This window comes from Drosophila melanogaster, chromosome 2L (assembly GCF_000001215.4).
Source record: "Drosophila melanogaster chromosome 2L".
In the NCBI taxonomy this organism is placed as follows: domain Eukaryota; kingdom Metazoa; phylum Arthropoda; class Insecta; order Diptera; family Drosophilidae; genus Drosophila; species Drosophila melanogaster.
This window is the reverse complement of record NT_033779.5, coordinates 8,943,415-8,959,229: the sequence shown is the minus strand read 5'-3', so window position 1 is coordinate 8,959,229 and position 15,815 is coordinate 8,943,415. Positions and strand designations below refer to the sequence as shown.

At 36.8% G+C, this 15,815-nt stretch overlaps 3 protein-coding genes across 7 annotated transcripts, besides 1 other annotated feature; 2 read left to right on the top strand and 1 right to left on the bottom strand.

The window, feature by feature from the left end:
- The first annotated feature begins 178 nt into the window (after positions 1-178).
- Positions 179-5,749, top strand: CG31886 (uncharacterized protein). 3 transcript variants are annotated; one of them, NM_001103659.3, is made up of 2 exons: positions 179-352; positions 3,644-5,749. In NM_001103659.3, the coding sequence occupies exons 1-2, from the start codon at positions 253-255 to the stop codon at positions 5,206-5,208; spliced, it is 1,665 nt and encodes a 554-aa protein (NP_001097129.1). In that variant the 5' UTR covers positions 179-252; the 3' UTR covers positions 5,209-5,749. The 3 variants fall into 3 exon arrangements, with proteins under 3 accessions (NP_001097129.1, NP_609259.2, NP_001188742.1); NM_135415.3 differs by lacking the exon at positions 179-352 and adding an exon at positions 1,117-1,712; NM_001201813.1 differs by lacking the exon at positions 179-352 and adding an exon at positions 3,423-3,548.
- A 727-nt stretch (positions 5,750-6,476) lies between these two features.
- Positions 6,477-6,520: a mobile genetic element.
- A 1,493-nt stretch (positions 6,521-8,013) lies between these two features.
- On the top strand, positions 8,014-15,775 carry C1GalTA (Core 1 Galactosyltransferase A). 3 transcript variants are annotated; one of them, NM_164840.2, is made up of 4 exons: positions 8,014-8,252; positions 13,696-13,872; positions 14,108-14,997; positions 15,063-15,775. In NM_164840.2, exons 2-4 carry the CDS (start codon positions 13,830-13,832, stop codon positions 15,294-15,296), a joined length of 1,167 nt encoding a protein of 388 aa, NP_723428.1. In that variant the 5' UTR covers positions 8,014-8,252; positions 13,696-13,829; the 3' UTR covers positions 15,297-15,775. The 3 variants fall into 3 exon arrangements, with proteins under 3 accessions (NP_723428.1, NP_609258.1, NP_723427.1); NM_135414.3 differs by having other exon boundaries at positions 8,014-8,460; NM_164839.2 differs by lacking the exon at positions 8,014-8,252 and adding an exon at positions 12,617-12,767.
- On the bottom strand, positions 11,359-11,964 carry CG46397 (uncharacterized protein). The gene is made up of 2 exons (NM_001382136.1): positions 11,882-11,964; positions 11,359-11,823 (listed from the first exon to the last, which is right to left on the bottom strand). Exons 1-2 carry the CDS (start codon positions 11,922-11,924, stop codon positions 11,669-11,671), a joined length of 198 nt encoding a protein of 65 aa, NP_001369121.1. The 5' UTR covers positions 11,925-11,964; the 3' UTR covers positions 11,359-11,668.
- Positions 15,776-15,815: the final 40 nt, after the last annotated feature.

Genomic DNA, 15,815 nt, shown 5'->3' with positions numbered 1-15,815 from the left:
TAAAGTATTTATAAAATTGTTTCTTTTTTTTAGATACCTTTTATTGAATTCGATTTTCGCAATGTTTTTTTTGATTTAATGAACCAGTGTGCGACGACTGTTTGCACTAAGCGTCATCGTTATCCCAAACAGTTGGCTCTGTCCCGATTTGGATTATATTCATTTCATTAGTTCGCTGCGATAATTCGCAGCCGTCGGTTCAGCTCTGTCTTCATTTTCACTCCTTTAAAGAAATTTAATTAAATATCCAGCATGTCCAACAAAAAGATGTTCAACAGGACTACGTCAGTAAGTCCTGGACAGTTGCATTATTATCACACGGATTTCTATTACTCAATGCCGGATTTGCATAGTAAGTATTGGGGGGAATTAGATGCAAGTTGTCCTTTTATAAGTTAAGGACATTTTGGAGCTACCATATATATGGTTAACTTATACGAAAATCTAAAAAAAAAAAAATGAAAGTGAAGCTTTAAAAAAATGTAAACTCCAAAAATGTATTTATTAAATAGGCTGAAGCCACCAAATATAAGTCATCAGAAGTTTTTATTTCTCCTATTTTTTTATTTTAAAATACATATATTAATTCCAATAATTTTTCCTTAAACTTAAATTAATTATATGTAACACATGTTTTATTTTTTTTTCAAATACTAAACAAATAAATGAAATTATTAAATAAATATAATAAATTCCTAATCCTCCCTACTTTATTTTTCTCAATTTAAGATTTATGTTCGTCACAATCATAAATTCCCGCCTTCAAGTTAGCCGAGTTGCAAACCTACTTTTTCAGCGCAGCCAACTTCACTTCACATGAGTTTCCCTAGTAGTATTTTTCTCGTTCTCTTAAGAGAGAGCAACCACTCAAACAAATCTTAATTATATTTCACTATAAGTCGTAACATTTCTTCTTAAAATAAGAAGAATAAAACCGATATTTAATTTGAATGAAAACCAGAATAACAAAATCATTCTAAACTCACAATTTTTAATAAACTTAGCAAATATATTTTTTATACGAAGTTGAATTTTTTACAGTGCACGCTTAAAACAAAGAGCACAGAGAGCGTCTACAGTTGTTTGGGGTTAAAATTTCCACTCAGTCAGTTTCCCGTCTCATTTCTTGGATTGCTTTGTAGTGAACTGAATCGTTTTGTTGGTTCCTCTGTCGTCCAGTCTTGTGAAAATTTCGTGATAATAATGCCTGGATAAATATTTAAGCATTTGGAAAACGGGGGAAAAAGGTCTAAGTTGTGTGAAGGAGACAATTGAAGTGACCCTTTATTTATAAACATTCCACGACGTGTTTCGAAAACAAACAAAGATATGCGGAAACAAAGTGTTAATAAAAGAGTGAAAAATAGAGAGAGTGTCGCGATAAGCGGTTGAGCGAGATAGAGAAAATTGTTGATTAAAATGTGTGTCAAAATAAAACATCAAACCGCTTGAACGAACAGTCAGTTAGTTGCTTCTGATAATAACCATGGGAAGCGGCACGTGTGCTTCGCTCCTCGGACTTATAAAATATTTAAACGTATGCATTCTTCTAATTTCGGATATATGCTCACCTGAGCGACTTTGTTAAACCGCAAATAGCAATGCAAACAAAGGAATAGAAACTGAAATCGACAACTACATGTGAAATTCACAAATCAAATCGCAATTGTCATCCCAAAGATATAGAACAAACTATAGGGAAGATACAGAATGTAAGTGCCAAACTAAAATAAACAAACAAGAATAACATTTCCACAGGTGTTTTGCATTTCAAATGCATATTTCCGTGGCGGCTACAAATCTTTTTCAAAACCGGAAAAAAACCGGCTACGGTTATTTCAAGGATTTTCGCACTACACTGAAGACAAATGGTTGTGCTAAGAAAGAAACACACTGTGAATAGAAATCTTGGTTAAAAATAAAACTACAAAAGAAGCAAGTTAAAACACTCGGTAAAACAAAATGTACATTGTTTAGTTAAATCATCTTGACACCTCAGCAAAACAATATATAAAGCATAATAAAATTCCAATAATTCACGACCTATGCCATTTTTTGAGGCCACATATGTGTGTCGTTGTCATGGGAAAGACCCGGGAAAACCTGACAAAGGAAAATTGAAACCGGCAATAGTATGCAGAAATAGAATGAATGAGTAACATTTAACTTAGTAATATGTCTTATTGCATTGGTTAATACAAGTCTGTTCATAGTATCGCTGATAACAATATTCTTTTGAAAGTAGGGCACCAAAAGTATATAAAATCATGGCACTAACACTCGTAATTTATTTATTGAGCTGTTATCAGTGAATGTAAAAAATTAGTTTTAAATAATTTCTGGCAACTGTTTGGTTACTAGAGAATAACATTATTTAAAATTGATTCAATATTTCTGTGTGCTATCTTAATGTAGCATTTAATGTTGTGTAATATATGATTTTCTTAGATTTGCAAATTAAGGTGGTATAGTTTTCGAATTTCGCAGGCTTTTTATTTGTTCTTTATTCTCTCCCAGAGTCTGTGAATAACAGCAAATCGTTGATAAGCTGTTTATGATACTGTTTTTATCTCGACGCACATTTCAGTCGGGTTAAAAAAGCACTCGACAAAAACGTGACAAAGAAGCACAACTCGTGTATGCCATAAATTCTATATTTATGTCACATAAGTATGGCATACATGAATTTATTTATTTATTTCTGATCACAACGCGTTGACGTCGATAAGACTAATATTAAGATCATTTTATAAGGGAAAAAACAGGGCTTATCTCTGTTGGCATCATTAGGCGGGCGGTAATTAGGTAAGGCCCTGATAAGGTACCAAAAACTATGCGTAATCATTTGAGATTGCTGAGTAATTAAAACTATTATACATAAGGTACTTGTCAGAACTAAGTTAACAGACGATGAAATATTAATAACTGTGGTAAACTGTGTTTTATTTAAAAATGCAAGTTATATATATTAGAATTATATAAATTATTTGTATTCTTAATCAGATCTACAAAAAAGGATACCAAAATAAGCAGATAATTTTTAAGATTTTTATTTTTACTTCAAAATAAATCTACGAATTTGCCACCCTAGAAAAAGAGACCGCTCCTGGTCTAAATTTTTGCTTGTTAACCACGATAAGCAAATCTTTTTCCGCAAAGCCCAGTAATTGAAGGGAATGATCCAGAGTCGCTGGTCGCTAAATATCGATCAAACATCGGCTGTCACTTGGTTGGCCATCGATCTGAGTCTGCCAATTGAATCTTGTGAATAGCTTAGTTATACACTCGGCCAATATCAACAATCGTGTTGGATTGTTGATACAATCTCGCCTCTCACAAATACTCCGTTGAACTTATAAGATCGCAAGGAGGGGGAGGCGTGAATACATGCCGCTTCCATTCGCTCAGACTAATTTGATAATCGCGCAATCAGACAGTGTACAACAAACCTGGCTGGCAATCAGACGTTGTCGCAGAAAAACTATTTCACAGTCACAGCGAATTTAAAGCCGTCAGGATGCAGCCGTTAACGGAATATCACTTTGAAGGTGCTCCGTCAGGCCATTAAACAAATTTTATATAAAAAGAAAAAACTTTTATCTCCAGATAGTAATCTATATCTGTTTTCCATTTCTATTTGCAGAAACCCGCAAAATGCACGGCGTGAAAAGGGTGCTGGTTTTCTGCCTGATGATTGTGATACTGCCGGCCATTCTTATCATTATGCCGCTGCATTTGCGAAAGACGGTGTTTGCCGACGTCATCTATCCCATGGCGGAGTCCGATATCATTGAGATTCGGGCAGGAATCTCGTCGATCTTTTGCTCGAAACACACACTGCGTATGAACTCCAATTTCAACGCTTTTCAACTACGTAATAAGCCGGAAATTGCGACGAATCGCAAGCACATTAGGCTGAAGAAGTCGATGACATTGCCGGATGATACGCTTGAATACTGGGGCTTCTTCTTGCTGAAAGGTGCCAAGGTGCGAGTGAAATTCTGCTCCCGCTACGATGGATCCCGCATCCTGATCATCCATGGTCACAGGGAGCTTAATCTTTGCGGTCTGACCGATCACAATAAGAATAAGTTGGGCGCCAATTATGCCAAAGGTCACGAACAGGTGCAGGTGTTCTTCGAAGACAATGTGGAGATCACGGAAGAGAAGGGCAACCAGGATGTGCTAATGGAGCACGAGAACCACGGCGGAGAGGATTTGACTGAGGATATTCCACAGCCGCAGGTGAACATACCTGTCAAGCAAAACAATTCTATACAGCCTAAGTTAATTAGGAAAAAACTGAAAAAGGGCACAATTCATCATGGCGAACATGATATGCATGCTATAACAGATTTGCAAGGATCACACCATACGGAACACATATTGAATCACCATGATCACAGCTCTAATTCTCCAGCACATCATCACAATAGTACTGCCCATCATCGGGAGCACAGTTCGAATATCACAAACGAAGAAACTAGTCGTAATCACATACGAAATGAAGATGAAGATCCAGATCAGAATTCAAGTAAGACCCATTATAGTGCGGAAAGTCCGCCTCACCGGGAACGTCTCAAAAGACACAATAGGGTAGCCCATAGGAATCAGAAGAGACAGGATCTTTACGATACGCTTTATAAAAGATCAAAGAGGGAGAATGTCTACGATAGAAAGACGATCCATGGAGGAAATGCTATAAATTTTACGGAAACGGACGAGTCGAATTCGGTGTCCAGCTTTGAGACAGGACTATTTCAGTGTTTCAATGGAATGATCCTGCTGCAGGAGTTCTTCAGGCCAAAAAATGAATGCTCAAATCCGCACATAATGGACACTTCGCCCAACAAGAGTTCCATGGTGGTGCACAACGTCATCGAGGATGGGTACTACTATTATATATTCTACAGCGACAATGATCACGTTCAAAACGAGATCCACGCCATATTCGATATTTACAAGCCGACGTATCAGTACTCAAACATGAGCGAGTCACAAAGCTGTCTGAATACCACAAATTGCACATTCAACATCAGTTTCCTTTCGGATGAGATTGTGGTGGTGGAGGTTCCAACACGGGATGGTATCGAGCACGAGGAGGACGATATAACCAATCTGATCTCCACCTGTCATCCGCGCAGCGAGATATACGCCATCTTTCCCATTACGGTGCTGGTGCTGATCCTTTGCTGCTCCTTCCTGTAGTCCTCCTGATCCAATATTATTAATATACTATTGTGATATTTATGGTGAGGTAACTACCGGGTGATATACTCGCTTGTGAGTGTGTTAACGTTATGGCCGGCCCCAAAACGAGAGCTTTTAAAATAGCCATAGAATATTCCATATCGGTTATACACACACGGAATGAACAGTCTGAACAAATCGTTATCAATATTCGTAGATTTTATGCTAGACTAGAATGTAGCCTAAGACGCAAGCATTTTTTGGTCTACAAATGAAAATGGGAAAATAGTAAGATAAAATATGTAAATTGTATATCGTGTACAAATAAATGTAGATACCAAGTAATTTTAAGATGAAATTGTAGTACTTATCAATTAATTCAATTATTCTCATTTTATAAACGACTTTGATCTTTTTGTTTACCTGAACACATTTTAAAGACAATTCTTATGTAGTCATTTGAAGAGGATTAGTTTTAATGCTTTTGTTGACTTTGTATAAGTGATTTGAATTTTAAGGAAATTTTCATTAGTTTTTTAATAAAAATAAAATTGATTGTAATCAAGCGTTGTAATTTTTCATTTTATACTCAATGTCTACATTTTAACGTTGCCGCAAAATATTTTCCACTGGCTTCAGTTTTAGGAGAGAAAAAAAATTTTGTTGATTCTAGTTATTTTAGATTAATTTGCACACCACTCAAAGCTAATTTGCCGATCATTTGTGTGAGTCTTTTCCTAATTTGGCCACGGGAGTAATGCAAATATTTACATAAAATTCATGTACACATACATGCCTGGAAGAAATGAAATAACATTTTCATTAAAAATGAATAAATTTACTGTCTAGTCTTTTAGTTCATACACTCAATTGAGCAGCGTAAACAAAGTGCCTTGGATTATCCGATTAACATAGTTGCATTAGATTAAGTTATAAAAGAAAATAATAAAATAGTAAAAACAGTATTCAGTAAAAAAAAAATTATTTTTAAAGAAGGGAAAAAAAATGAAAAAAAAACATCATTCAAATTTAGCAGATCGTTGGGAACGTCAGCAAATGAAAGCTGATTGCTACGAATCTAATGTTGATCTACACTGTATATACTTGTGGTTGTGTAGATAATGTGTAAGATTACAGTAAAAAAAATAAAGTCAGTCAGCGATTTTTATACCCGTTACTCGTAGCTTAAGAGGGTATTCTCGACTTGTTGAAAAGGGTGTAACGGATCTTGACACGCGGCATTTTTATTTCGAAACATCACGCCGACACTTTTAAAACATTTTTTTTGAGTAACGGGTATCTGGTAGTCACGAAACTCGACTGTAGCGTTTAAAAAACTCCTGAACTCTCATTCGTTGCTCACTAATTAGAAGACAGAATTTGCCCTTATCAGAGTTGTCAGATAATGCTAACAAGAAATACTATCTTATCTGAAGTGATCGATTGCAAAAAGTTATATGAACTCATTAACCAGCCCCACATCAATAAATATTTATTAAAGGCATTCGTCACCAATTGCATTAATTTCGATTTCTGGGTTTAAAAATATTTAACGTATATTCACTAATTTTGGCTGACAACATGGAGTTACCTTAATAAATTTTCAAGTAGTCTATGTTCAGGTTTCGAATATGAAGTATTAGAAGTCTTTAGCATCACAGAAGCCGGTTGTTAATGTACAATAGATAACGAATCAAACAAAAACGTTTCTTAACGAGTTTGCGCGTATACATAACTTGTTTAATTACAGTTGCGATATCGCAAATTTTTAACGTACAATGCAAAAAATTTCTTGCATTCAAATTTGATGTTAGTTATATTTTCTAATAACGGTTTTGGACAACTATTTTTATAGCTTGTGAAATCTTACTAGAAAAAAAAAAAAAAAAAATACAAAAATCTTATATTTTTAAACGGGGTTTTCTCTATAACTTGGTAAAAAAAAGGTGGCACATCTAACGAAAAAAAACACTGTTTTATACTGCTCATAAGCATACCTAACTATCCCTATCATAATTTTAATGATTTTCAAAAATCAAAATTTGAACAAGTTTTCGGTAATTTTATATTCTTTCCTTTCTAGATTGTGATTTTTGGAGATATTTCAGACGTACAATTATCAATTTATATATTATGCACATATATTTGTATTCATTCTTTGAGAAAGTAATATTCGAAAGAGTGGACACAAATCTTAGAACCAACCCCAAAAACAAACCCTTAAGATAGTTTCCAACAGCTGTTTTGCCAAATATATGGTGACTAGTAGCGAGTGATGAGAGAAACAGGCCATTGATAAATCGAAGTCACACCACTTATATATACAAACTACATATCTTACCTATAATATTTTAGTTTAATAGAAGTTTTTTTTATAATTTTCAAATCACTCTCGCTCTTTATAGAAAGCCGGTACCGGTTTACACCCCCTTTCCGACACAAGCATATAAAAAGAACAGCGAGAGAGAGAGAGAGTGAGCTTTGGTTCTCTCACTTAATTCTGTTGATTGCACAGGTAGAAACAAATAACTTGTATACTGCGATATTTAAATTTATTTGTTTTTGTACTAATTTGTACTATATTCTGGTTAAATATGAAATAGTTAAAAATACTTATTGGGAACTGATATTTTAAATAATATATTTAATAATACTTGGTGTAATTAAATTCAAATTTTTTACTTTTATTGCACTAGACAGCAATAATAGCTTATGTTTCAACTTCGATCATAATCATAAATTTTTTTAATTTACAACTTTCAACATTTTCTTGCCAGTGTACTCTGTTCTCTTCGTTCTCGCTCGTGCTCAGTTTTAGAATTCGCGGCAGTTGTTTTTGTTTGTCCGGCGCGTTCGCTTGCTTCACTTATGCGCTTGTTGAAAATCAAGGAAAGGGCGCGGAAAATAAGTTTAATTAAATATTTCGAGTGGCTCGACTAACACAGCAATTAAGCGAATGTGCAAAACGTGAAAGCAGTTGTGAATAAAACGCACTCATCGCGAAATTAAAAGCTTTTTGGGAGCGTCCTGCGATGGAGAAACGCGTGAGGAAAAATCAATTCGTAAGTAAATGGGCGACGCGAAAAACGGTGATTTAAAAATCAAATGAAATGAAACGCGTGCGGAATTTACCTGAACGGAAAACTAATCGGTCAGCAAAAATTGCGTTTTGTGCCAAAACAGAAAGCGCAATAAATATAATATACAATTGCGCATATGGTGTATGTACATAGAGTGCAAGAAGAACGTGACAAGGAAGAGCAAACGAAGGTGAAGAGTGTGAATAAAACCAAAACAATAAGAACGAACAAGTTTAAGCCACTGTTACGGCAAGTAACGCACGAGAATATACATATGTACATATATTGGTTTCCAACTGGAAACTGAAATTGACTAGAAGGAAGTGGAAGGAAGAATTGCCTGACGGCCTTTCCTTCCAGTCCGGCCACTCACACTACCAAAGCCCCTTGCTGCAGGATGTTAAAATAAAGCTAATGAAGAAAAGAATTGAGAACAGTATAAAAAAAATAGCTAAACTCTTGGGTCCCCATTCCTAAAATATTTGTAAACTCTGATCCTATGCCTAAAAATTATAAAATCAATGCAAAAAGTTTAAATTATAAGGTACAGCATTTATTAAATTTAACGTTCTGTTCCAAGTGTGTTTGAGGCATTTAAGGCGACAACTCTAATATGTTATCTGTTTGAGGGTCGTTGGTCTTGAGTATTTTTAATAACCCGCTAAACACAAAGGAATATGTTGATAACTAGGCGAGAAGTGGCTTCCCAATTCGTGATGTCTTATCCTGGTGGTTGTTGTTGTCTCTGTTAATGTAATGACATTCCCCAAACAGCTGCATTTTGGTTTCTCGCTCTCCGGCTCTCTTCAGTTGTCATTTCCGTTATGCCCTGCCATGCACTCAGCCCTCCCCCTCTATTCCCTTTTGCATCCGGGGGGTGAATTAACTGCAGCCGAAACGCATTTACTTTAATTTATTTGTGGTTCCAGTGGGCGTCACTTTCTCTCCCTCTCATTTTTATCTCGACAGAGAGAGAGAGAGCAGCACATGCTATTGTGCGTGCATTTGTATTTGTATTTCTCGTCTCTGCTCTCTGATTAGCCTTCTCTTGTTATTGTTGCGGGGATAATTCATATGCAGATTGCACCTAGTGATTGCCATTCAAATTCAACTGATAGTGGAAGCTGGAACTTGTACTATAAACATACATATGGTTCTTCCTGCTTCAAGTAAAAAAACAGTAGCCATTTCCATCAGTCATCAAAGTAATGAACTCTCCTTGCAACATATGGGACTGAATAAGAATAGTACTTTATGCTACTTTTAGCATGTTTTCGTTTTCCAGAAGAGAACTACCTAGTAAATGAGTTTTAATAATTATGAATGACTCTAAAAGACTGATCCTTAAAGAGCTCCTTACTTAATGTATTATTACATTATTTTTAAAAATATTCAATACCAAGTCAAATAGTTTTTAATGTATTATTTCTTGTATTGGGTGTATTTGTTCTTAAATGTGTGTTATTTCGTAAAGCCAAAAATCTGAATTTGAATAGACTAACCCAATAACCTTAAACCAGCTGTGCCATGCCCCGCGGGCTATACTATAGAATATTGTTCAATGGCCCCAAAAAGGTGCCATTTCACGTGAGATTCAGGTGAATAGCGCTATACCTATTCATTAATCAGCAATCAATTATCTATCAGCAAAGCCTTTTAATCAATATTTAATTAAGAACTCACATTCCGACTTTTCTTCTTATACATTGCTTTTGTCGATGTCGTTTGAACAACAGAGTAATAGATATTGTTCATTGGGACAGAAAATAATAGTTACTTGAGAACTCTTATAGATAAGCTCTCCGTAAAGTATACAAAATTTTAAGGAATGGAATTCTTTAAGGTTGAACTAATGGCATAATCACTTTTCTCATTCGTTCGTTATATGAATCATATTAATATTTCCATTTTCATTTGCTGTATTGTACTATTACACGATGAACAAAGAAACAGAGTTTTAAAAACGAATGCCATGTTTTTTTTTTGTGCCTGATAACAATTCCGCAGTCCAGTTCCACTTTGATAAACAGCTGCCGACATCATTGTGCCAGTCCTTACTGTATTGTTTATCTGAAAGGGAAGTTACTGAAAGTGAATTGAAATAAAACGAGAATCATAGAGCCAAAACATTAAGTACAGGGTACTTTGCTTATACGGGCTCCAAAAATAAAATACAATAACTGAATTAAAATATTTGCGGGATCGCAGAGCGTGGCTGATTTTATTGACCGCAGATGAAAAGCGGCCAAACAAAACAATTGTACAATTGGTTTGGTTTCTGGTTTTAGTTTGTCTTTCTGGCCCATTCTGTTTTTACATTTTTTTTTTTAAATTACGATGAATGGACTGTCACGCTAGTCTGAGTATAGGGCAGCAAAAAAGCAAAAGGCACTCTATTAACTGAATGACATAATAATAAATTTAGTTTAGCTTAATTTCTATTAACAGGTGCTCCATTACGCGCTCTCGATGAATTAGTTAAGAACTAGATTATTATTATTATTATACATATATAGTGAATAAGAATTTAAGCTACATAAGTTGACTTTTGGGAAAACTTAACTACAATATTAAGCTGGTTTTGAAAAACCCATAAATATAGTTATGCTTATCTATTTGAGTTATGATGAGGTAAACGTTTTATGTCAAGGGTTCTACACACACACATTGAGGGAATTTTTTAAGCTTTACAATGCCACAAAATATTTTTTTTTATTATCTGTGCAAGGTACTACATCTTTGACGAGACAAACTGGTGTTATAATGTTTTATTATCTTTGGCTTTATCTGAGTACGCCACAAACACCGAAATTTCAAAGATAACAACTAAAATACGTAATAGCACGAATAAAGCTAATCACCATGGATATCAAATAGATCACTGAAATAGAATTGCCAGACAGTATGAATTATATACACGTTCATATTCGTGCTACCGAACAGTATGTGATTATATAATTTTCTTTTTTGCTCGACAAGTAATTTTTCAATTGGCCGCTGCAGTGCATGGGAATAGTTTTTGGATCGGCAATGGATCTAATATTAGAACATTTGTAAATACAATATTTGCCACGATTCGCAAACTTTTGTTTGTTATTCACTCCACGCAAATCGGGCATCCCAAAGGCGTTCGAATCTGATCAGTAGACTACAATGATAAGCAAATACGCGGTTAAATTGCGTTTAATTGCTATTGTACATTAGATTGGAGCGGCGATGTCGGTCTGACATGTTGTTCATGCTTAAATTTAATTAATTTGCAAATTACAATTGCAATTGCAAAGCGCCAAGCAAGTCGGGCAAACACACTGGTCTCTGATGTGCCACCCACACAACCTAGCATTGCATTCCCAGTTTACAATTGATAATTGCTGGGCTCAGGGGTCTATCTCAGATTTTCAAAATCCTTGACCTGGTGACTGCATATCCTCGGTGTGAATTGGTCTGAAGCTGTCGAAGTCATCGATGCGCAGCGGAATGGCGATGAGTTTAGCCAGGCCGTAAAATACGGCTAAGCACAGAAAAATGGTCAGAATCATTTGGCTGGGCGGCACTAAAAAACACATAATGTTTATAAAAACCTGCTTGTTAAATGTATGAACTCAGCAAACCCTTGCCGGTGAACCAAGGCAGTTTAGGACTAGACGATATCATTTTTATCACACTTAACACTTTGATGACAGAGTTCCAAATGAGATATAAAGTCAAATTGAACTATCGACTTTAAAAAACCACCAACTGATCAAACAAAAGCTACGCCTAACCAACCATTCATACATACAGTGATCCCTAGTAAAAAAGGCAAAAAGTGAACAACAATAGCCCAGAAGTGGAACTACGTTCAATACGACATTTGTTATGTTTAAACTTTTAAAAAGTATTGTAATATACAGTATCTATAGATACTGCTAATACTGCTAATGTTATTGCCAGGAATGAGTACTTCAAATATGCTAGAGCAATTCTCCGAAATCATTATCTGTATGCTGCAAATAGACTATAAGTCCGAAATTATATCGTAGCCAACGGAAATTGACCCAGAAATTGTTATTAGCACATAACCAAAGTAATCGGCAATGGACGTTGGTGATAACAAATAATAATACATTGCTGATAAGTTGCGGTTGTATGGAAAATGATAAGAGCCGGCCATACTAATTTCCACGACCATGTCATTCGCCGAAAATCAATTACCCAAATGCCCATGCCACCCCATATGCATATCTACATGCATTAGCAAGACACTTTTCTTGCTTTACATTTATTTCACAGATAAGTGGAAACTACAGCGAAAAATGAAAAGAGAACAAAGCGTACATTGCTTAAAAACCATCTGCATTTCGGAGTTCTAGCCGCACTTATTAACCAAGTGCCGACTCGTGCGGGTGCAAAACTGCAGAAAAGATTGATTTACTTTGGTTGGCGCAGCTGGTTTGCATTCGCCTGCTGGTCTTGCTACCAATTTAATTGTTTTATCCATGCAAACAAAATTATTGAGTAAGTGCTAAATAGAAGATTCACTAAACAATGACTGCGACGGGACAAAACAAAAACGATTTTCGTGCTCGAATCGAAGATTTAATTGTTCTAACAAATGTGACGACTGCAAGTAATTATTCGAAAATAAAGTTTATTTTTGGCCACTAAGTGAAGTCATTCATTCCTTATGCACTTACAAAGCCATTTAGTTGAAATATAGTTAATTAATTAACATTTATTAAGTAATTATCACTAGTTGTGTGCCTAGTTCAACGACACCAACGAAAACCATTCAATTATATTGTTTTAGTACCTGTTTAGCTGATTGCTAACTAAACAAAACTCTGAAACTAAAAGAAACCCATGACGAAAAAGTTATCTTTATTACGGTGTCAAAAGTTTAATTGCGTTTCTATTTGCACTTTGCCACAGAATAGGCAAAATACTTAGTGTCCAAAATCCCATGAGATTCTCTATGTTGTCCGCTAGTTTTATGACACAAACTCGAAAAAAGCAAAATATTCTTTGCGCAGACTCTTGATTTTTCTGCCTTTTCTTTTTGCAATGTTTACGTACGGCGAAAAGGCAACGTAGTGCAGTAATCTCGGAAGGAAAGAACGCGAAAAAACAGACACGTGCAAAACTTAAAACGAGCAAATATAGAAAAATTGAAATGTTTTCTGAAATAAATATTTATCAGCAATGTTGCTGCAGTTGCAGAATGCAACTCCGAGCGGCGGCAATTGTCACGTTTTGCATGAGATTAACACAGTTCGAGTTAACCATGCGGAGGCGAGCCAATCCGAGCCGAAACAGCCAACTCCATGCTCAGATAGTTGACACAAATGACCGAGTGCAGATGCGTTCCGAAAAACGCAACGATTCGTTCTAAAAATACATACACGTGGCTAATTTGCTGGCGATTTGCTCTCGGACTCTATTGCAGAAAATGTAAGGAGAAGCTCGCAACGGAATTCCCCCCGCAACGAAGAAACGCAACCAAAGAAGCTGCCAGTCCTCACAAACGGATCCTGAAAGTTCCTTCCACACACAAGCCAGCAAACTCAAAACAAAAGCCAAATGACTGCCAACAGTCTGCTAGGAAGGTCCATACTCAATGAAGGTGAGTAAAGGTGCACCAACTAATAAAGATATAATAATATATAAAGATATATGCTCGAATGTATTTCAAATGTGTATCTTTACTTATAGCGTTTAGCCATCTTAAAAGGTGTCTCAAGTATGTTCTAATATGGCAGCTTCGTAGAAAAACAGTGTAGCATATCTTTAGACACCATATTAACTTAATAACATATGTGAATGAACATCCATATTAATTCAGTCTACATTCTTCGCAGGTCGCTCAAACAAGCGATCATTTGTGTCCCTGATTGTGGGCCTGATCGTGGGCTTCTGCCTGGCGGAGCTGTTCGTCTACTCCACGCCGGAGCGAAGTGAATTCATGCCATACGATGGCCATCGGCACGGCGACGTGAACGATGCACATCACAGCCACGACATGATGGAGATGTCCGGACCGGAACAGGACGTGGGTGGACACGAGCACGTGCACGAGAACTCGACCATTGCGGAGCGACTGTACAGCGAGGTGCGTGTGCTCTGCTGGATCATGACCAATCCGAGCAACCATCAGAAGAAGGCGCGCCACGTGAAGCGCACCTGGGGCAAGCGTTGCAACAAGCTGATCTTTATGAGCTCCGCCAAGGACGACGAGCTGGACGCAGTGGCTCTGCCCGTAGGCGAGGGTCGCAACAACCTATGGGGCAAGACGAAGGAGGCCTACAAATACATCTACGAGCATCACATCAACGACGCCGACTGGTTCCTGAAGGCTGACGATGACACATACACGATAGTGGAGAACATGCGATACATGCTGTATCCGTACAGTCCGGAAACTCCAGTCTACTTCGGCTGCAAGTTCAAGCCGTACGTGAAACAAGGCTACATGTCCGGCGGTGCCGGCTACGTTCTCAGCCGGGAGGCTGTGCGTCGCTTTGTGGTCGAAGCCCTGCCCAATCCGAAGCTGTGCAAGTCGGATAACTCGGGTGCTGAGGACGTGGAGATTGGCAAATGTCTGCAGAATGTAAACGTGCTCGCTGGGGACTCGCGAGACTCAAACGGTCGGGGTCGCTTCTTTCCATTTGTGCCCGAGCACCATCTGATTCCATCGCACACGGACAAGAAGTTCTGGTACTGGCAGTATATCTTCTACAAGACGGATGAGGTAAGAACAGAATTATTTAAGAAATGTCTTATAACATCCGTTAAAACTAATATTAACTCTTTCAGGGACTTGACTGCTGCTCGGACAACGCCATATCGTTCCACTACGTCTCCCCCAATCAAATGTATGTGCTGGATTATCTGATCTACCATCTGAGACCGTACGGGATCATAAACACACCCGATGCGTTGCCGAATAAGCTAGCCGTGGGCGAACTGATGCCGGAGATCAAGGAGCAGGCGACGGAAAGCACAAGTGATGGGGTCTCCAAGAGATCCGCCGAGACAAAGACGCAATAATAGAGACACACGGGTAGACACCTAATGTACATATAGCTTTTGTATATATCAATAGATAATTGTGTAATCCAACACGATGAATCGCTACAAGCTATCCTAGCAATGCCATTACCACTTCCATAAAACAACTTTATGTCCTCGGTCCATTTCTTCACATCCCGAAAAGGTTTCGTTTGGGCTCCACTGCGGAGCTCTTCCCTTTTGTACAAATACCAAAACTAGTTATAATTTAGTTATGTTACTGTAGTATGTAATTAAGTCTAGGTTGTACAATTATAAAGTCATCACTAATAGGGCGCATTTACTATTGAATTCTGGTTTTCCGTCACTAAGTTGGCCATTACGTGTTTATGAGTCGCCTAAGTAAATCCTATACATATGTAGTTGTATATTTAATCTCTTTTGTGATTGAGATTATTGCGTATTATAGATCTTAATCTTCTACATGTATTGAATAAAATGAAAATTAATTACAATGTATTTTTAATGTCTGAATAAATTTTAACGCAAGCAAGTTTC